General features: G+C 33.0%; 2 protein-coding genes, 3 long non-coding RNA genes and 1 pseudogene across 7 annotated transcripts; 4 read left to right on the top strand and 2 right to left on the bottom strand.

Annotated features, from left to right (window-relative positions):
* Nucleotides 1-3,629, bottom strand: LOC140830528 (uncharacterized; annotated as a pseudogene).
* LOC140830529 (uncharacterized) lies at nt 329-1,944 on the top strand. The gene is made up of 2 exons (XR_012117641.1): nt 329-489; nt 589-1,944. It is a non-coding gene; the product is annotated as an uncharacterized lncRNA (long non-coding RNA).
* Nucleotides 2,621-3,221, top strand: LOC140830530 (uncharacterized). Its single transcript, XR_012117642.1, has 2 exons — nt 2,621-2,758; nt 2,861-3,221. It is a non-coding gene; the product is annotated as an uncharacterized lncRNA (long non-coding RNA).
* Nucleotides 3,630-4,047: 418 nt separating the features above from the next.
* LOC140830527 (uncharacterized) lies at nt 4,048-4,398 on the top strand. Its single transcript, XR_012117640.1, has 2 exons — nt 4,048-4,138; nt 4,259-4,398. It is a non-coding gene; the product is annotated as an uncharacterized lncRNA (long non-coding RNA).
* A 37-nt stretch (nt 4,399-4,435) lies between these two features.
* On the bottom strand, nt 4,436-7,010 carry LOC140830525 (caffeoylshikimate esterase-like). Of its 3 annotated transcripts, none has more exons than XM_073193885.1 (8): nt 6,599-7,010; nt 6,436-6,465; nt 5,902-6,031; nt 5,625-5,771; nt 5,264-5,394; nt 4,952-5,053; nt 4,767-4,865; nt 4,436-4,675 (listed from the first exon to the last, which is right to left on the bottom strand). In XM_073193885.1, exons 1-8 carry the CDS (start codon nt 6,866-6,868, stop codon nt 4,457-4,459), a joined length of 1,128 nt encoding a protein of 375 aa, XP_073049986.1. In that variant the 5' UTR covers nt 6,869-7,010; the 3' UTR covers nt 4,436-4,456. The 3 variants fall into 3 exon arrangements, with proteins under 3 accessions (XP_073049986.1, XP_073049984.1, XP_073049985.1); XM_073193883.1 differs by having other exon boundaries at nt 4,952-5,089; nt 6,599-6,996; XM_073193884.1 differs by lacking the exon at nt 6,436-6,465 and having other exon boundaries at nt 4,952-5,089; nt 6,599-6,995.
* A 10,552-nt stretch (nt 7,011-17,562) lies between these two features.
* Nucleotides 17,563-19,100, top strand: LOC140830524 (adenylate isopentenyltransferase-like). The gene is given in 2 exon segments (XM_073193882.1): nt 17,563-18,308; nt 18,310-19,100. Coding segments are annotated over 2 exon segments (1,050 nt in total). The 5' UTR covers nt 17,563-17,915; the 3' UTR covers nt 18,967-19,100.
* The last annotated feature ends 2,711 nt before the right edge of the window (nt 19,101-21,811 follow it).

The raw sequence follows: 21,811 nt of genomic DNA, 5'->3' as shown, positions 1-21,811 counted from the left end.
TGCATGACGCTGCCAACAACATAGATAATTGTAAACACAAACATTTTGTCCATACATGTACAAATTCATCTTCCAATTTTCAGTTTGATCTTGGACTACGGGATCAGTTCAGAACTCCATACCATCATACTTTCTGAGCCGAAACCTTCATCTAGATTTTCGTTCCATTAGTTTCAATGAGCTAAAGTTTGCTTTTACCAACTCGGCAGCAGCACAGGCAGAAGCTGATGCACGTTCAGCGGCAGCAATAGCAGTGCAAGCCAGTTGAAGCACATCAGATGAATGTGAACTCGGTTATAAACTCTGATCCCTTGAAGATTCGGACACACCAGCAGCAGGGGTGCTGTTACGAGAAATGGGAGATTGCAAGCATCAATCTTCTCTGTTTTAACCATCTATATAATTAACAGAATGCTTTGTGCAAGACGAACTTTCTTGAATTTCTGGCTTCGGAAATTGAACAGATATTTGCTTCGGTCCATCTAAAATGTACACAGATGCATTGTCAACACAAGGAGAATGGCTCGGACAAGAGACAGAACTGAAAAAAGATAGATTAATAGCTTGAAACACTACAAATACCAGAAGATCTTCGGGTTTCTTGCCGAATTCAGCTTCAGTTTTAGTCGAGTCCCAATCAACATTATGCTCTAGCGTGATCTCCTTTAGAACTCTGAGTTTTACTTGTGCCGGCGGAGCACTCACAATGAGTTTTTCAATAATCTTAAAAACAAGGGATAAACCGCATTGAGGAACCCACATAAAACAATAACTGTAGAGAGCAGTTTGATTTCCACTATATAGTTTAGGTTTGAGTCATATCAGATGCCTGAGTGTGAATGTTTTTCTTGATAACCAAGGATGAAATAAACTAACTGTACGATTGATGCTGGTATCGAGGAGAAGCTCGGTTGCAGCAGCTATGAATTCTTTTCCATACTTTGCAGCAAACAAATTCCGAACATGCAATAGATCTGGCAAATCTGAACATTTGGGAGCTGCAAAGATTATGCTTGCCACTGCTTCCCGAAGCTCACTCGGGCATTCCCTGTTTCAAGTAGTAGAGAAACAAACAAATAGGGACAAGGGAAAGTTTATTTGAATCAACAGAAATCAGAGGCAACGGATATAAAATGTAGCCCTCATTCTGGTAACTGACCTTGATTTTTATCATTTGCACGAAATTATTACTTGGGTATGTATCTATGTGATGTGCTTGATTTCATACTTACATAGACAAATTTAAACACATAAATGCGTATCGTGATCTTACATTCTTACTTATTGGTATAAATGCAAAACAATGTTTGAAAAAGATCATTTTAAGATATTACTAAACAAAACACGAAGGACGATTCTAATTGTCCTTCCCTGTTCCTAGGGATGAGTACAAGGCCGGTTTTGTTAAACTCAAAGAACATACTAAGTAAAAACGTGATTAAGATTCTAAGAGTCACAACTATTGCAGAATAAATGGCTATTTACAAACTGAAGAAAGTCGATAGAATCTTATATTTATGCCATCCACGTGTTTGTGTTCATTCATTCCTTCCGATAGTATTAATATTTCTTTTAAACATTTTCATCCAAGCCCTTGTTGTCTCACTCCCATCCATTGTGAATTTAAAGATTCTGCAGAGACTTTATATCACAAATAATGAATAAAAAGCTTGCGGTAATGACACCACCGGTAGAATTTGTACCTAGTAAGAGCTCCATTTATGAAATCTCGAAGATGTAAATGTTATATGAAGCTATATGTAATCATTTATTTGTGCTCCCAAATTTCTTCCCATGTATTTGTAATCTTAACCTCTCTATTTTTTTATCACCATGAACTTAGAAAATCTCTCGACTCTTCGTACTTTTCAGCGTTAGAAACATAATAATTACATTAATTTTTCAGTTAGTGTCATTCTAAACATGTAGACATCTACTATCAAATAGAATATTCACTATATAATCAGCAAAAATCCAAATGTGAAAAGAAATAAAGTCATAGGCATGTAGGAATGCCAGCTCCCCAGCCATTCCATGTGTGATACAATTTAAATTGATTTCTAAGTACCCGGACAGATTAACGTCCGTTTTTTATCTCCATCTCAGATTATAAATTAAAAGACTCTAAAGGCATCATCTGTTTTGCTTGTCAGACTCAAATATCTAAAATTAACCAGAGATATGGATGCAAAGCAAGCTAAGTAAGAAATAAGAATTGTCCATTCAGAAGCCAGTAGTTAGATAAGATGCATTAGACAAAGCTGTATTGGAGTTGGGAAAAATGCCAACTAGCAAGAGTAAATTTCATAAATTCTAAAAAACTCAGCAGCCATGAGGGTTTGCTCTTATTGCCCTGCCCAAAATACAATAAAAAAAAATGGATATGATATGAAATCAAAGTGTGGTGATAAAAGGGTTTTACCTCTGGCTTTCAAGAATAGGTACCCTAGCAAGAACAAATTCGCAAAACAACTCTATTATCTCATATTATTCCCAAGTGCTCTGTTTGCGTATAACGTGCTCCACCTAAACGAAAGCCGATGATAACAACTTAAAACAATAGAAACTAAAATTGCAACATATAAAGATAATCGACTTGAAGCAAGATTAATGAAGTACCCTGATTCGAGCAATCGATTCCTGGACAGACACTAAAAATTGGGCAATCTCTTTTTCATGGCCTTCAGCTGTGCCTCTCGCTTGTTTTGCAACAAATTGATGCGTGAGATGGCCAAGGTCAAGCATGTTTTACTACAAAGTTACCAATCAACTTCAGTTAAATAAAAATCTACATAGAACCTGAAAGGTCGTGATTTTTTAAAATAATACAGCACGAATTTCCACACACACGAACAGAAAGACCAGCAAGATCACTTCAACATAGATTGCTCAGTTTCTGCACTGAGGCTCATGATTTCAAAAAATCCACCTTTAGATTTATAAGTGATTCCACAGTGACAAGTTTCTGCATCGAATACAAATCTTGGCCCACCATTAGTAAAAATGTTTGCCAAATCTTAGTACCTGCAAACCTTTGCTGAACCCATGAAATAACATTCAAGGCAACCCCCTCTTTCTTAAACACAAATATCCGACACAAAGCAACAAAAGCATATAATAAAACTCCATGTTAAGATTATTGAATTGCATAAACATCATAGTATTAGCAGAAAGCTGCGATTTTTAAGCATATTATGATCTAAAAACAATGGCAAATACGAAATGTAAAAACCCAGAAAAAAAATGAATTCAAAGAGAAAGAAAATGCCCAAGAACTCGTTGAAGATCAGTGTAATATTTACCCTTCTTTTCTGAACAAGGTACCAGCTGTTTCAATCTTACATTTACCAGTAATTAAATAATAATAATAATCACAGATATGATCATACAAATAATTATCACAAAAATTGTTAATCCTAACCATTTCACTCCCAGAAGTCCCCTGTTGAAAAGTTGATTCAGCATAGACATCGGATTTCTTCGAAAATTGACTGACTAATGAACTGTTGATGGATAATTGTTGACTATGTATATATGTTGATCGGGGATGTTTTTTGCGATTCCTCACCTAGAAATAGAATTTTGTTGCGACCATTCATCAGTACTGTTGCTTTTGAAGGGAAAATGAGGAAAATGGGACCACGGAAGAGATTATTAAGAAAAAGAGATTGAATGTAATTTAATTTTTTTTTATCTTTTGTTTAAAATTTGTTTAAAAACTAATTTTTCGTTAGTGTATTTTAATTTTATATATAATAAATTTATATTTTAATTAAATTAAAAATTTACTCAACTCAATTTTTCCTTCTTTCTCGACTCAATTCTATATCTCATTTCATTCTTTATTTTTACAAAAAATCTTTTTCTTCTCGACCTTCCATCCTCTCATTTTTTGACTAACAATTAACCATGAGTCTGCAAGTTATTCTTCTGCAACAAATCGAACAAGAAAATCACGTATCGATAAAAAATTTGTTTTGAGATATAATCTATAAGCTTTTTTTACCATAAATTACTTAACATGAAAAAAAATTATATGCAATTGTGCCCGAAGACAATAATATTATATAATATACATGTAAAGTGATTTATAAATAATAAATACATAAAATTACAACCCAACCAAGCCTAAGTCAAGGTTAAACTCTTTTCTTCTTTTTTTTTAATACAATCTAAGCATAGGAAAAAAATTAAAAGAAGACCAGATCGAAGTGACAATCAAGTTTATTCTTCAAACTTTTATTGGACTTTCCAAGAGGACCGAATGTTATCCAACACAAAACAAGATAGAGCTTATTTTGCGCATAAATAAGTTAATGCCTCTCTAGATGTATATATCTCTTCAACAACTAAATTACTGGTTACTACAATCTCAACTCACCAACTTTACCAATGAAACTCCTAAAGGCAAATAAATAAAGTTTTTTAACCAAAAAAAAAAAAAAAAGTTGAGCCACTACTTCATTGAGGTTCTTGAATCAAGCCATGCAACAATGTCACCAAGAACAGTCAAAATTCTGTCATCTGGTTCCCCTTCGAGAATGCAGTGAAATCCATCTTCATAAAGCTTCAGAGTTTTATCTTTGCTCGAAGCATTTTCATATAAAAATGTACTCACAAGAGGATCAGTCACTTTATCAGCAGCTCCATGAAGAATAAGCATAGGAGATGCAACCTGAGACATTAAAAAAATTCTTTTTTTTCAAGAAAATAGTGGAACATACAATGGATGATATTTATTGATGGAGAAAGGATACGGTACTGACCTTATTCACCTGTGACTCGATATATTTTGTAGCATTTAGTAGCTCCACAGCAGTCCTGAGTCGCGTTTGATCACTGTAGCTGATCACATTGTATGGAGCCTAATTAAAATAAATAAGTTCGGAAAATTAGTTTTAAATTCAATCTGTTGCTATGAAACTTCTCAGACAAACAGTTTGAAACATACCATTTGTTTTTTCTTGTGTTCTCTGAATGCCAGATCAGCTAAGTCTTTCTGGGGAATGAGCTTTGCTTTTGGCATAAACTCAGACATTAATATTAGGACTTTCTGCAGTGGAAGAGGGGGTGACATTTCTTTCGAAATCTGATTATAAAAACGGGCGTCAGATTTCATTTAATAGAGCTTATCCCTGTAATATTTTGTTCTTGAAAGTTGGAGATTGCAAAGCAAAGTTTGGCTTTGTGTTCGACTTATATACAAGAATTTGTAATGCAAAAGCTATTTTAAAGTAGAAAAACATAAGATACGATGAATTACTTTACACATTGGAGCTACAAGAACTATGCCATCCCATTCTTTTGGTGCCTTGAGAAGTGCTTTGATCGCAATTGCTCCGCCCATGGACTGACCGAATATGAATCGGGGGAGTCCTCGAATCTCCGGCCTTCCTGTGTATCACGATTACATTATGGTGTGACTTGTCTTAGAGGAATAAGTATAAAATCCCACCCTACCAAAGAATCAAAGTAAGAACTCTCAAATAAACATCCAACATGGATACAGTCGACGCATAGAAATTATGATTCCCAATTCAAAGTCCTAGTTCTGTTCATGTATACCCGTGAATTTCACCTGAATTTGTTATTAAATCAAGGAAGACCATAGAGAAGGCACTCACCTTTCATTATCTTGAATTGTTCGTTGACGTTATCTACTATCCCATCAAAAGATGGAACATAACCATGCAATCCTTCGGATAGACCAAAGCCCGGATGATCAATTGCATAGACTCCATAACCCGCCGAAGCTATGTATTTGGCAATGCCTGAAACTCAGAAGGTATGGTACAATTTCAAGACGATCATAGTGCAGTTTGTTTGAAAGTCATTCCGGCACAAATTGTATGTAAAGAGGAAAAGAGACAGACGCAATACATTAGATGAAGAACCACAAACCTTCAAAGAAAAAAGTGCAGGTATCACCATATCCATGGCAGAAACACAAGGCTCCTTTGATTCTTACACCAGGCTTCGGCAACCAGCTTTTGCAGAAAATTTCTTGTCGGTTTGAATTGATCTCATACCACTATACAAACATTTGCATTCAATATCAAGAATTGGAAGATATCATACTGTCAAGTGTCACCATGCAAAAACGCAAATTCAGATAGACGCTACCGTGCTGCTAATCAATATGCAGTATATGAATTGATGGCAAGCCAGCGCAATTCTTTCACAAACATTAAAAAACAAGCCAGCTTCACCCCCAAATTTTCAGTTCTTCAATAAAATCAATGGCTAAACATGGAGGAACAAGTAAAATCACACAAAAAAAGCGTAAGATTCTAGTCCAAAAAAGAGGAGACCGGACCGGGCAGGTATGATTTTTCTAAAAATCTAAATTTCCAAAATATATTAAATAGCCCAGATTAATCTTGATCCGCCAGTGTGTCTAAATGAGGATTTATACCAAAGCTTAGTACAACTTACCTCCTCCGTTCTGATACCAGCTGGAGCCATCTGCTCATCAGACCAAAAATGGAGGAGAAAAAGAAAGAAAGTCTCTTAGCACTAGCTGCATACAAACAGGAGTTCGTATGCATCTAGTAGTTCGTAAAATCAAAATCAAATACGATTAATCATCAAAAAATACCTTAAACAATATATGATCAAGCTGCTGCTGAACATTACTAAAAGCAGATCGCACCCTTCTGCGAGCCATGGCTTGATCCAAATTCTGCGAAGCGATAGAGTTCAGCTGATCACTCACGCCCTCGATTTTCTTCTTTTTCTGGGCCATTACGATCACTGCTGGCCTTGGACCCAAAGTCCGCCGCAAAGAAACGGGTTTGACGGAATTCCAACAAAAGTGGCTACTTTCCGGCGAGAGCTGCCGGGAAGCTGGACATAAGGCAAGATCCATTGGGAACACTTTTTTATTAGTAAAGTGAAAGAATCACTTCCATTTATATATGTAGACTGTGAGTCCCACTGTATTTAAAAAGAAAACTAATCTCTATTGAGAAAAACGTGCACCTGAACAAGTAGGCAACAGACGTGGAAGTGTAAAATAGTCCGGCCAAGAAAAACAAACAAGAATATCGGGCGGGTTACCCGATCCATTTCACAGTAATGCTTGTTTTGTGTAATCTTTTGGTTTTCTTGGTAAAATTTGACAAACTTGAACATTTGATTAAACACTTATGCGTCAATTCTGTATGATAAATATTCTATTTGAATCATCTATAATATATTTTAATTTTTATATCAAAAATATTACATTTTTATTTTGTATATGAGCAGGATTGACTTATCGTGAAACAACGTCACATATATCTATTCTTAATTAAATGAGTAGGTCTCATGTGAGATCGTCTCACGGATCTCAATCTGTGAGACGGGTCAACCATGCCCATATTCATAATAAAAAGTAATACTCTTAGCTATAAAAAAGTAATACTTTTTCATTGATTATCCAAATAAAGATCCGTTTCACAAAATACGACCAGTAAGATCGTCTCACATAATTTTTTGCCCGATTAAATAGCTATTAATATGTGGTCAACATCTAGTATTGTCATAACCAAGGGAAGGGCGGAGCCAGACATGTAAAACATTAATAAGTTCGGTTAAAATCGAACCAATTTTTTAAACTTCGAAATAACCAAAATTTTTTTCTATAAACTGAACCGAACAAACTTTACTATGGAAGTCGAACAAATCAAATCGAAAAAATCGATTATTTGAATCAATAACACAATTAACCAGAATTTTAGACTTTTTTAAAAAAATCAAGTTTTAAATTAAAAAAAAATGTAACATAAAAATTGGATTAAATAAATTTAAATTTTATTTATTAAAAATATTTTAAATCTAGTTCTATTGTCCAATAAATTTTATTATAAATTTATAAATTTATTTCCTTGTAAATTTTATTAGAAAATTTAATAATATTAAATCTTTTTTTTTTTTTATAGAAGCTTGATTTGTTTGGTTAATCGAAGTTTTTATATTAAAAACTGAAATCGAACCGAACTAATTGATATTTTAAAAAATTTAAACACATTTCTGAATATACCGATTTTTCAGATTAATTCAGTTCGATCTTTTATTTTGATTTTAACTGATATTTTGTTCGCACATAGACATTAATTGATGTTTTCCCGTCATTTGTTAATGTCTGCACTTTTGGTTTAAAAATTACTTGATAGTTTTTTCCCTTCATTCCATGAGTTGCTTGACTAGAAGAATTCAATAATCCCAAAATTTTACAATAAAGAATTATTTTTCAAATTTTATAATTATTCAATTTTCGGTTATTCTAAATAAAAAAATCGCAATACAAACCCAAGAATAATTGCACATCAATAATCATCAAACATTCAACCAATTGGTTATTATTCTAAAAAGCCGCAACAATAGATTTTTACGATAAAAACACAAACTCCAAAATTCATATATATCATAAGTCAATATCATTGCACATCGAATAATCACAACTAAAAAAAGGTTCTCTCGATATTTAGTGTCGAAAATAAAAACGAGAAATAAAGTATAAAGTTCAATAAGCATTGGAATCCACAAAAAACAATGATTTGACAAATGGCTAAAGAGTTTCACACAAAATCTTCTACCCCTTTTTGGCATTATGTGTTTACTGACAACTTCTCTAGTTTGGTCAAGTGGAAACCAAATTAGCAAACCATTGTACTATGGAAGGAGGTTAAGCTAATTGCCAAAAAAAGAATGACCCACCAATATATATAATTCAAACGAAGAGGCCCAATGCCCCAATCCCATCAATATAACCTTTAATACGTATTTATAGTCTCATTTATTTTTCACCCAAGAACAACGACGGGGCCATTCTTAATCAAATATAATTAATTTTATTTATATTCAAATATGAATAATATCATAATTGTAAAAAGTAATGAATCAATCATACTATAATTTGAAATTATTACATATTGCAATCGAATTATTATATTTAAATCAGACTCATATTATAATTGTAAAAATTATGCACACTTAATAATAGAAATAGATATTAACAAAGAATTAAATAGGAAAATTGATCGATTACTTCTTGTATCATGTGTGGCCTTTGCTTGTATGGGAAAATTGAGCTTCACGAATTGGGTAGTTTTGAGATTTTTATTATACTAAAATTATTTTAAGTTGATTAATTAATTAATTTTTTGTCTCTTATGCAAATGCAATGCATCTTGAAAAGTTGGGCTTCTTCTATTTGGGCTTTGAGTTTATACTAAGAGATGCATTCGACATTCTTAAGCCCATTTTAACTTGTTGGGCAGTACGTTTGGGCTGTGAACTACGACACCCAATTACTAAATGCATTAAATCGACCCCTATTGCATAAAACATATTAGTTTATTAATTCCTTTTTCTGATATTTTTTTATAGCCTTGTATCATATGTTAATTTATTATTTTACTTTTTCAAGATACACATTAGTAGTAACTCCCGATAATTTTCTTTCTTGGGTAAATTCTTTTCTTCCCCGGTTTTCACGTACAATTATATCAAGAAAAAATAACTTTTTCGGTCTACTAATTTTTCTATTTTGGTTTTGATCGGACTAATTTTAAAGTTTGATATTTGAACACTAGCTTTTGATTTTTTTTTTTTGGCTTTTAGTTTTATTTCATCGGAGTATTGACATGACACCAAAAAATACTGACGTAAAATAAAAAAAGCTAATTTTTCGATGTCATATCAGTAATTTGACCAAAATAATCAAAAATCAAAAGTTTATGTATCAAAACAAAATTTTTAAATTTAACAAAGCAAAGGAAAAAAAAATATTTTCCCTTGTATTAATTTCTCCAATTTTCAACAAGTCAACAATGAAATGTCCAATACAAAACTGCTTCTCTTTTTCATTTTTTTTAAATTTAAAATGTTCTTAATAATTTAATATTTAAATCTAGATAGTTCTGAACTGATCAATTAAAAACTGAGAATATATAAACTTTTAGAGTGGTTTCATGTGAGACCGTCTCAAGGATCATAATCTGTGAGACGAGTCGACCCTACCCATATTCACAATAAAAAGTAATACTATTAGCATAAAAAGTAATACTTTTTCATGGGTGACCTAAATAAAAGATTCGTCTCAGAAATACGACCCGTGAGACCGTCTCACACAAGTTTTTGCCAAACTTTTAAGGAGAAAAAATATTTTCTTCATAAAGAATATATAAATATCGCATATAAGTTTACTTGATAGACATGACTTAAAATAAATCTTTTATAAATAAGACAGATAGTAAAAAGTATATTTATTCAGAAAATGTTGATAGTGCTATGCAACGGACAAGAAAGTAATTATTTGTTAACATTATCATTAATTAGGGTATGATGCAATGTAAACTAGATAATTATATAATTAACTACCTAAACTAATTAATAACTTTATTCAACTAATAGGACATTAGGACATGATCTCATCTGAAAATCCTTATATGGTTAGATCCCACCTTTGATGTCTTACGCTTACCACTCTTACGTTGTAATTAACTTTAATAATAATTAAGGTTACTGTTTAGGATTAATTAAATTTCAGTGTTTAGTTGTACGTTCGCCAAGTTGATTATATATACTAATAAACTTTATCAAAATTTTAAGTGTTTTTTTAGTCTCTTTAGAGTCGAAATGGACAGGGAATATATCCAATATTCATTAACACAAATTTTTGTCAGACAATCTTCTAGATCAATTTTGTGAGATAAATTTTTGTCTTACTGTGTAGCATATATAATTAACATAAATAAATCAGGAAAAAGTAGTGTTAAGACTATTGTAGTTTCTACTTTCAAAAATAAAATAATCTGTGGCTATTAGAAAATTAGAGCCATGTCACGGTTTTTTTTATTATTTATTTTTAATATTACTCGGTGAAGGTAAATAACTTATAGCTTTGGGCAACAGATAAGGCTAACCCAGTCACTCTATAGAAACTTATAGAAACTATAGAGTGACAATAAAAATAAACAATAATACTTTTTTTATTAAAAAAATATAATTAATCCCAAATGTTGGCAAAACATATTGTTCGACTCTGAAGACCCAAAAAATTAACGCTCCAAGACATGAATTAAAAACACATTCAAGTCATGAATTCAAAGAGAAATTTGAAGAGTCGTAACATGTTAATGGTGTTTAAGACCATTAAAAAGTCATAAACATGGTTGTAATGGTAGCTTTTTCACCTCCTTTCCATGAAATAGTGGGCAAAAGGTAGTAGAAATCACATCTTCCAGCAGCATTTCAGCCACTCATTCTTGTCCATTTTCGAAACACCGCAGCAGCCGAATTCTTGTCAGGTTCAACGCAGTCCAGCAGCTTTCGAGTCCGAATTTTAATTGTCTTTCCCTCAAATCTTTGAAGATTATCATCAAGTAAGCGGGTACACTTACATTTCATAAGTGTACTACTCGATCTATATACAACGACATACTTGTTCTTCGTAGGTATGTCCACAATTGCTTAAAAATAAGTTATGTATGTTTCTTGAAATTCGATCGGCATGATATATTCGTTCCTAATTGTTATGAAAATTTTTGAACAATTTGTTGTTTGATATTAGTTATAATATTTGAAAGCATGTTTGAAATATTTGAAATATACTGTAACGAATTAGATTGACAAGAAAATTCCGATATTTGATATGTTTTGTTTAAGGCCCTGATGCGGATGATTATAATAATTGTTCTTTTGGCCTCGTCCCTTAGAGGAGTAATGTGTAGGAGACTGATCAGTGAACCATGGAAATGAGATGATTTTCAGTGCTATGTTTGCATTTTGTTTGTATTCGCTTCAACATGCTTATGATTGAAATTATGATAATGTATTAATATAATTATAACTTTGATATTCATTATGTCCGATCGAATTCCATTTACTGAGTATTTCTCAAATACCATCCCCTTACATTCTCACCCCATATAAGAACGATGAACAAATCGAAGATAAAGAACAAGAATACTTTTGGGGTTGGTGATGAAGTCAAACCAATTCAAGACCAGTCTTGTCATTCTATCTTTTAGTTGTATTATCGTGGTCTACGCTTCCGCATTTTGTTTCAATCGCATTGTAAAGACGATTATTGATGTATGTTAGACTGACTTTTGGTTATTTGATTTACTACGTGGCTTGTTGTTATATGATGTTAAATTGTTAAACAACGTCGATGATACGTCTCGATTTCGGGACGTGACATTGACAACATTGATTTGACCTTTTAACATTAAAAAAAAAAAAATCTGATACATGCATGAGGAATGTTCGGCCAAGATAATTCCAATTGCATTATTTTGAATACTCGGAACTACAAGAAAAAATGCTTATGGTGACATTCATAAATGTCATCATATTCAATATTTAGTGGCATTCAAGTTTTAATGACACCTCCAACAAATGTCATCTATTCCAATGTCGTCTTAAACTTAATGACATTTTTTAATGTCATTATAAGATGTTGATGACAACTTCATATGTGTTACTAATAATTCATATAATGACAATTTTAAATGTCAGGAAAACTCATATTTAAATACATTTATAGATGTCTTGTTATTATAGTAATAATGACAAATTTATATGTCAGTTAAAATCATTTATAATGACAACTAAAAGTGTCGTGTATGTTATTTACAGTGACAATAACAAATGTGAGAATATTTGGGTTGGATAAATATAGGAGGAGGGAAATTAGATAAAATAAATGTGAGAATAAAAAAAAATATTAGATTAGTTATCCTGACATTTTTAATTGATGTCATTTTTTATATGGAGGGAGACAATTATTTTCTCTCCTCCAATATTTATCTAACCCAAATATTCTCACACTTATTTATAGTGAAATTTTTTAGTTTTTAACGATTTTTTACGATGTGGGAAAATTTATTGTTTCCCTCCATATAAAAGATGACATCAATTAAAAATGTCATGATAACTAATCTAATATGTTTTTTTATTTTACACATTATTAATTTTTTACAAGTGTCATTATTAAGTATTTGTAACAACATTTAATTAAAAGTGTCTACAAAAAAGTGTCACAATAGCCATTTATTGTTGTAGTGGACAGAGATATTTTCAGTTAAAATTCTTGAAATAGGGATCCACACAAAAACATTCGTCTAAATTTGAGGGTTCGTATGAAACAAATTCTTCACGATCAATTATTAATCCAATTTTTTTTTAATGGAGGTAAATAAGTTAAATTATTCAATAATTTGATGAAACAATAATACATCCATGATCTATGCTGATCTTATAATTATGTCACGACATGTAGAACATACATATATACCAACTCATCAAAATTGATTTTTTTAAAAAAAAAAAAAATTAGGTTACATTTGGATATAATTTCGTCTTATTTTATTCGGGTACTCCTGAAATCTAAAATTTGAAATAAAACGGTGCATATATTTTTAACTTGTTTATGATGACCTAATGTAATGAGTTTTAAAATCTACAAAATGGATTTATTTGAAAATCCTTATCTTACCTTTTTTATATATATATAGATTTGCATCGTTAGATCCAAATAGAACCTTAATAAATTTTTTTTAAAAAATCACATACATTTAGTTCATAATAGTAATTTGGGACGAAATACGAGGTTTCATATCCAATCCAAAATCACAAATTAATGAAGGAAATTAATAAATTTGCCTTATTGATTGTTATATTTTGGATTTTAGACATTTAATTTGTCAGCATTAGCTTTTAGTACAAGTTGGTATTTTTAACTTTTAATCTTTTTTCGTCTGACCCGTTGGATATTGTTAGAATGACACTCGGCACTTCCAATGTTCATATCAAATATGGATGATGTATCAATCAGATGCTATGTCTGGACTTCGACGAAACCAAAAATACCAACTTATAGTACGGTTTTGATCATTCCCCCAATTTCTACAATTTGCTTAGAACTAAATGTTATATATTGATTTTGAGACAAAAATTGAAAGAGTATTGCTAAAATATAAAATAACATGATCATGCATACGTCGACTCGTGGCCGTTTTAGTTTGTTCTTGAATGATCATGCGTACGTCGACTCGTGGCCGTTACATTGCAATGATCATTCAAGAACAAACTAAATTCTATTTTACAAAATCATAAACCTTCCTAATAAGTCCTACATAAGTATATTGGATGAGCCCACCTATGATAATGTTTTCAAATAATTAGATATAATGCTAATGGAGAGATAAGTATTTGTTCATCAGAAGTCATAAATGGAGGTTTCCTTTTTATCCTAATTTACGATTTGACATGGATGTGATTCGGTTATGCTTTGGATTCTATTCTTGCCCTTTTGAATCCTCTTTAAGATTTTAACTTATCTTGTTTAATAATTTATTTTTCTTTATGTGGTCAAATTTCGTAGCATTTTGATGTTATATCATAAACTAAGATGATGTACAAAAAAATATATTCAATGGTTCATGTTATTCAGTTGATGTGGTACATGGTAGAGGAGAAAATGAAACATAAAAATCGACATTCACCAAATGTCACTGTTTTCATCTTTTGTAAGAAAAAACAAACATAGTCAACTATTTGTGCTACCAGTACATTGTCACTATCTGTTTAAGATCATCCATGATCCATATCTTTGAATGTTGATTTTGATTATTTTGAAAGAGGAAAAGTTAACTGGTAATGATTATGGATATTAGCACATTCTAAGCAGGGATAGAGCTAGATGTTACTGTTTTTAGGATAATTTGGAAGCTAAGGCTTGTCACTTGCGTAATCCAGGATCCTGGTTTAAAATGAGAAATATTGACATTTCTTGATCAATATGTTGAATTTTTGTTGGAGCATGCTCACTAACAGAAGCTTGGCTCTTTGGATATATTTGAGATTCCGGGAAGTAATGTTATCTGATTAATTGATTGGTAAAATCTCAGGAAACAAAGAACTAATTGTATGTGTCTACGAGTACTCCACGTGCTCTACACCATACATGTTGTCAAATATCAGTTTTCGCGTGTTATTTGAAATACACGATAAACGCGACTTGCATCATGATTTATTCCGCTGCCAGCCCTTGTTATGACATGTACTTAATTCGATATCACGCAGGTCGCTCAAACCCGTCTTGTCTCGACAATTGCGTGCCTCATGGCCGTGATATATACTTCTTACTAGCCATCGAATATGGTGAGCATTGGTGTCTCTAGGAAAATGGAGCGTGCTACGTCCAGTCCCTTGTAGCGCCATTTGAAATTGGTGACCTTTCGATGGTGGGCGAGATAGTATAGAATATCCAGAAGATGAAGTTTGAGGATGCATGGTTAATGCTTGATCTACTACAGTGTAGTATGTGATCTAGCTAGGTTTTAGAATGAAACATAACAATTTTTATAGGTTTTATGTTTTCATTTGTTTTGCTACTTGTAAAAAACAATTGTGTTCCCCGATATTCCACACATAAATTTTATCCTTTCAAATAGACCAAAACATCGAGCATTACCATGGAGACAGAACCGGAACAAGCGTGACAGCATAGTGCATGAGGTTCCCCAATATTCCACACATAAATTTATTTAAAATTGGAAATATTAATTGACAAACAACTATACTGTTTTTCCCTTACATAAATTTTATGGGGCAATGTGACAATACTCCACGCTTTGTCATAATTTGAAGCCGAAGCAACCAATCGGGTCTGGGTCGGTGCATTACCACTTTGAAATGGGTGAACCCGTGACGGTCCCTAGCTAACTGTGGAGACAGACAGAAAGTCGTGGACTTGTGGGGGAGAGCATTCATCATCTCATGACCATGTTTCTATTTTCTTGAAATTATGAATATATGTGTGCATATATTTGTATTAATTAATACATATAATGAATTTTGATTTTTCAAATATTCAAAATTTGATAGTAGTACAAAGTTTGTTTTAGCTCCTTCCATTGAAGTAATGACGCAGTGCCATACATTACGTCAACGATATTCGATGTCACGTCAACAATACTAATTACAACATCAACAATATATCACCTGTCATTAATTTCCGGTGAGGAAAAATTTATATTCCCCAGAAACAAACTGTGACACCAAATTTGATAGATATTCTATTCAATCACGTGAATTTTGATTAAAATCGAATTGAGCTATAATAACATATAAGGATCAAGAACTATGTAATGCCATACATTGTGTTTTTTTTTTCTTCGTTGATTCGTTGCCATACATTGTTCTTGATCTATGCTAGTCAGTTAGAAACTTTTGAAATTAGACTTTTCCTAAGCCCAATTCGTGTATTGTTACCAAGAAGTTGGGAGGATGAATTTAATTATTCTTTACATGTTCAAAGTTCATTTTCACCATATACCTACCCCACTCGAAAGACGGTGACACCAACAATGCAATCATTGTCACACGTGATTAACTAAGATAAAAATCATATATATGCCACAAAATTTTCACAATTTTGGACCAAATTAAAACATTGTGTTATATACAAAATCGAAATAATCAAATTATTACAGCCTTCTCATTAATTCAAAACGACACTGTTGAAAAAAAATAAATATCTCACGAACATTGTAATCTCGAGGGTGTGAACTCTAGTTCGAATATACCTAAACCCTCCATGCATGCATGTATGTATGTAACTAGTTACATGTACTTAGCGAGTAGTGCCCGAAGATACACAAGTTCATAAAGTTATGTGTCTATATGCTTTGGTCACTAGCTACTGCATTTTTCCCATTGTCACTTTCAGTTCCAAGTTAGGTATTCATCGAATTTTTTGGGGTGAACCGGTCCAAGTACTCGCCCATATATATTATATGCAATATATACCCAATGGAGCAGGTGGTTTTGTCTAGAGATTCAAGCTCGATAATTTTATCAAGTCGAGCTTAAAGATATTCGGCTCGTAAGTTTCCGAGCTCGAGTATGTGCTCTGCTAGTTTGTTTGACCTTGAACGTACAATAATAACTTGTATTTAACACACCAAAATTTGGCGGTAAATAAAATGATGGGAAGAATATAAAATAAAAGGCCCACCATCTTATATTCTCATATCTTAGTTACTCTTGGCTAAGAATACTCGACAAGCTCGAAAACAAGATTGTTTAACAAGATCGAAAACAAGCTCGTTTAATTAGTCGAACTCGAGTCAGACTCATTAAACATTATAAAAAAAACTATTAACGAGTCAAACTCGAGCTATTCGAGAGCTTAATAATTTTAAAACGAGTTGAGTTCGAGCTTAATGATAAAAGATTCGAGCTATATATCTAAAGCGAGCCAAACTCAAACCTGATATTATTTAGTTCAATTTGACTCGTTTAAGACCTTATCTTGTCCCTCCCGAAAAATCCCCAATTTTAATTAAAATAGATTGATTAAAAAATTCCCCAACCCCACCAAACTGTATCGGAAAACAAAAATGTGGTAAAAATAATTAATGAGTTTCCAGAAAGAAAGTAGTATCCCTACTTTTCTGTGCGTGACTAGGAATAAGGAGTCCCACTCTGCCTCACACCCGTCTAAATATATATATCACCAAAATATATTCATTCACAGAAAGAACACACACAAGCAGGAGAATCAGATTCAAATGAATGTCTGAATCTGCGTGGAGGTATATATTGAAGGAAGAAGAAGAAGAAACAGAGTGAAAATATAGGATGAAGCAAATATTGAAATATGGCAGCAACAACAGTGTGTATATATATACATACACATGATTAGCGATACCATCACACAGACAGACACACCGCTCTGCGTAGCATTACAGACAACCAACTCTGCACCAACCCCTTCGTCCGCCCTTCATCAGGTGCCTTCAACAGTACTATAAGTATCATCACCCACCCACAACACACAGATATATATATACGTATATATCTATCTCTGTCTCTCTCCTTGGCTCTACACATACATAGTTTGTTTGTGTTCGATCCATATGAAAAGATTATCAGTATTTCCAACTACACCCCACTTTCCTTGCAAAAACCACAACACGCTCCTTTCCCTCTCCTTTTCAAATAAATCGACTAGGTGGGCCCGGATGCAGTCCACTGATATCGATTCAGCCACCACTTCCGCCACCCTCCGCCGCCACATGAAAATAATTGTCATAATGGGCCCAACCGGCTGCGGTAAATCCAAGCTTTCCGTCGATTTGGCCTCCAGATTTTTTCCCGATTCGGAAATCATAAACTCCGACAAAATCCAAGTGTACAATGGCCTTGACATAACCACAAACAAAATCCCATTATGGGAACGTAAGAACGTCCACCATCATTTACTCGGCGAGTTCGAGTCATCCGATTCACACCCAGAGTTCACTCCCTCAGGATTTCCGCCTCAGCGGGGCAGCCGTCATTTCTCAGATTGTTTCCCGTCGAAGAATACCCTTCGTAGTCGGAGGCTCCAACTCGTTCATCTACGCCTTGTTGGCGAAAAAATACAACCCAGATGTCGACGTATTCAGCGATTTTAACTCGGATGCGGACTCGGTGTTCTGTAAGGAACTTCGTTACAGGTGCTGTTTCATTTGGGTTGACGTTTCTTCACCAGTATTGAATCAGTATTTAATCAAACGTGTAGACGACATGCTTGATTCAGGGATGTTCGAGGAATTAGCAGAGTATTTCCTTCATCCCGAGCTGAACACAGTTAGTAAAAGCGGGCTGAAGAAGGCGATCGGGGTCCCCGAGTTCCAGAAGTACTTCGACACGTACGAGAATGGTGAATCGCGGATTCACGAAATGGAGAAGCAGGCGGCGTACGAGGAGGCCGTGAGGGCAATCAAGGAGAACACTTGTCAGCTGGCGAAGAGGCAGGTGGGGAAAATCCGTCGCTTGAGAGACGCGGCGGGGTGGGAGTTGAAAAGGGTGGACTCGACGGCGGTATTTCTGGCAGCTATGGGCGGAAGGAGGGCGGCGGAGATTTGGGAAAGACAGGTGTTGGAGCCAAGCGTGAAGATTGTGAAGCGGTTCTTGATGGAGTAGGTTTTCCAGCTATTCCCAGCTCTCTCTCTCTCATGTTTGTTGGACCAAAATTTTCCATTTTGTTTGGGGTGGTCAAATTTAATTTCTCTATTTTTGTGGTTTAGAATTTTAAATAATGGATTTTTGAGGGGGTCGGCAGGCACATTAGGGGCGACCAATTTTGTGGCGAAAGGCCGCCTTTGAGTTCGCCGAGAAAATGTAGATTTTTAATTTCCTAAACTTTTTATGTACATTTTTCTAAATTACAAATACACAAAATTGAACCAAATTCTCCCATTTCACCTCTTTTTTTAATTAGTTTTTGTCGTGATTTTTCAAATGGTTTATGTATTGTGCCACTGTGGATGTCGTATTTCTTAATTAAAAGTAATTTAAACAACACAAAAATAATTGGGAAAAGTTTAAAATTGAAAAGAATAGTGGCCTCCTAGGCCTCGCACTACATGCTAAGGCACAAGATTAGCCTTTTGGTGATTGACGGCATAAATTCTTAATCCGCTGCCTATCCGACTGCTTGTCTTGTCTTTATGCAAAGGTGCATTTTTTTCGTAAATATTTCTATTTTCAATTATATATCACTGTACTTTATACGATCATATTTGATGGATCATATTATTTATTCATATACTAATCATTTATCTTACGTCAACCAAATCATTGAATTGAAATTACAATATTATCTTAAAAGTAAATAACATTATAAATATTTTATTAATTTCAAAAAGACAACACGATAATATTACATTATCTCAAATTTAATCAATCAAAATCAAACATTATTTAACTATCATTTTAATATATTTTTATTATTAAAAAATATTATTTATTTTCATATTATTTGTCTGATATCATGAACCAAACGATACTTTATTCAATGGAACAAGAATGTGATGTTACCAAATTCTGATTGAAATGGTTATAAACAAAATAAAACTTTATTAAGAATCTATAATGCACCTTTTTTCAAAAAAATCATTTGATATGTAAGTCTTGTCATTTTAATATATATTCACATTCGTGATATCGTTTAAACTTAATGTATGTATTGTTTCCTAAGGTTCGATAGATTTTAGAAGTTTATAAATCAAATTTTATAACCACCAATCCCAAGATTTACGTCCATTACACAGAGCTAATAGATTATAGATATGTCAATTTATTTCATTTTTCCAAGAATTTCTGAAGTGATATGTGTACTCCTGGAGACATTCTATCCTAGGTAGAATGAATGTGGTCTGATAAACAGAGCATGAAAATGAAAAGTGGTCCTGAACCTGTGTGTGTAATATTAATTATAATGCAAGCTTCCCTAATTTGATGCTTTTACAGAGCAATTAGCTATTCGGAAACTAGATTAACAAAAGGACATTCATTCGCATACCTTCTGCCCAATTGTTCTTCTAAATTCTAATTAGTCAATTAAGATGATTAATTATTATCTACTAAATAATATGTAAATTACTTAGTTGTTGCACAAATGTTACAAATTTCATTTTTCTAAAAAATAAACTTGTAAAGGTGCGAAACATATCATCCTAAAATTATTATCAAATTCAAGATATTGATATAAGTTGTTGCTGGTTGCAATAATTGTTCATCTTTGGTAGAGCGATTGAACTGTGGTGCTTGAGCTGATATGCGGTTTAAAAGATTTAAGTTGCACCATTATCACCAGCTATAGCTTTTGGTAAAGCGGCAAGCGTTCGGTCCTATAATTGATATCGGAACCAAGGTCACTGGTTCGATTCCCATTGATTGCAAGAAGTGCAATTATTAGGAGGGATATTGTTGGGTGCAATAATTGTCCCTGTTTGGTAGAGCGATCGAACCGTGGTGCTTGAGCTGCTGTGCGATTTAAAAGATTTGAGTTGCACCATTACCACTAGCTATAACTTTTGGTAAAACGATAAACACTCGATCTTACTGTTGTTATTATAAAATTCATAGTAAGAATACTTTTGGTAAACTAAATGTCCTAAAAAAAATTTAATAATAAATGGTCGGAAATGAAGAACATTTGTTTAATGTCTAAGCCAATAGGATCCCACTGGAGTACTCCAAATCTTATCCTTTTCATAATTTATTTATTCTCGTTGTTTATATTATCAATCGAAGGAAGCAAGCAAAAGTTGAGTTAAAATAAGTAGTTCAGATTTTGCAAAGACATATCTCTAATTCAAAATACAAGTACTCGATAAGATGGGACGATCAAACATGAATTATACACTTGGACGTACGTTTAAATAAAAACCTAAAGTAAGTAGAATTAAATCAATCACTTCCTTCCATCAGCATTGAGAATCGCACGAGAAACATAATGTTTAACTCAAGATTTACATAAAATTATAATTATAAATCATTATATTAATCAGCGAGTCTCTCGTACTCGAAACTTATCATAAACTTGATATATTGGTATCGCGTGAGCTATAATTCACCCTATAGCATGTAGAACAGTTGTGATAACCACAACATCAAGAAGGTCATTATTTAATTAATTAATGGCTGCATTTTGTGAAACTTTATTTGAAACAATATAAACTTCTGCAGGGACGTTTCAATATTTTAGGGTATAAAATTCAAAACGAAGTTTTAGGGCTAACAAATTCTTGAAACTTAAAATTTCTCAAATAGATATACGAAGTGGGGACCGGACTCCCTAGAACACAGCTTTCTTCACATATTTTTAGTTCAAAACAATTTCAAACCAGCTTGAAATAAAAATAAAATAAAATGCCTCCCATTTGTTTGGTCGTTTATTTTAGAGTTTCAGAATGCGTCGGGATTATTGATGACGAAGAAAGTAGGCATATTGAATGAACCGCAGTGTATAGGAAATGAAAAC

Source organism: Primulina eburnea, chromosome 4 (genome assembly GCF_022965805.1).
Source record: "Primulina eburnea isolate SZY01 chromosome 4, ASM2296580v1, whole genome shotgun sequence".
NCBI classification, from domain to species: Eukaryota; Viridiplantae; Streptophyta; class Magnoliopsida; order Lamiales; family Gesneriaceae; genus Primulina; species Primulina eburnea.
The sequence above is the reverse complement of the archived record's forward strand: the minus strand, read 5'-3'. Positions and strand labels throughout refer to the sequence as shown.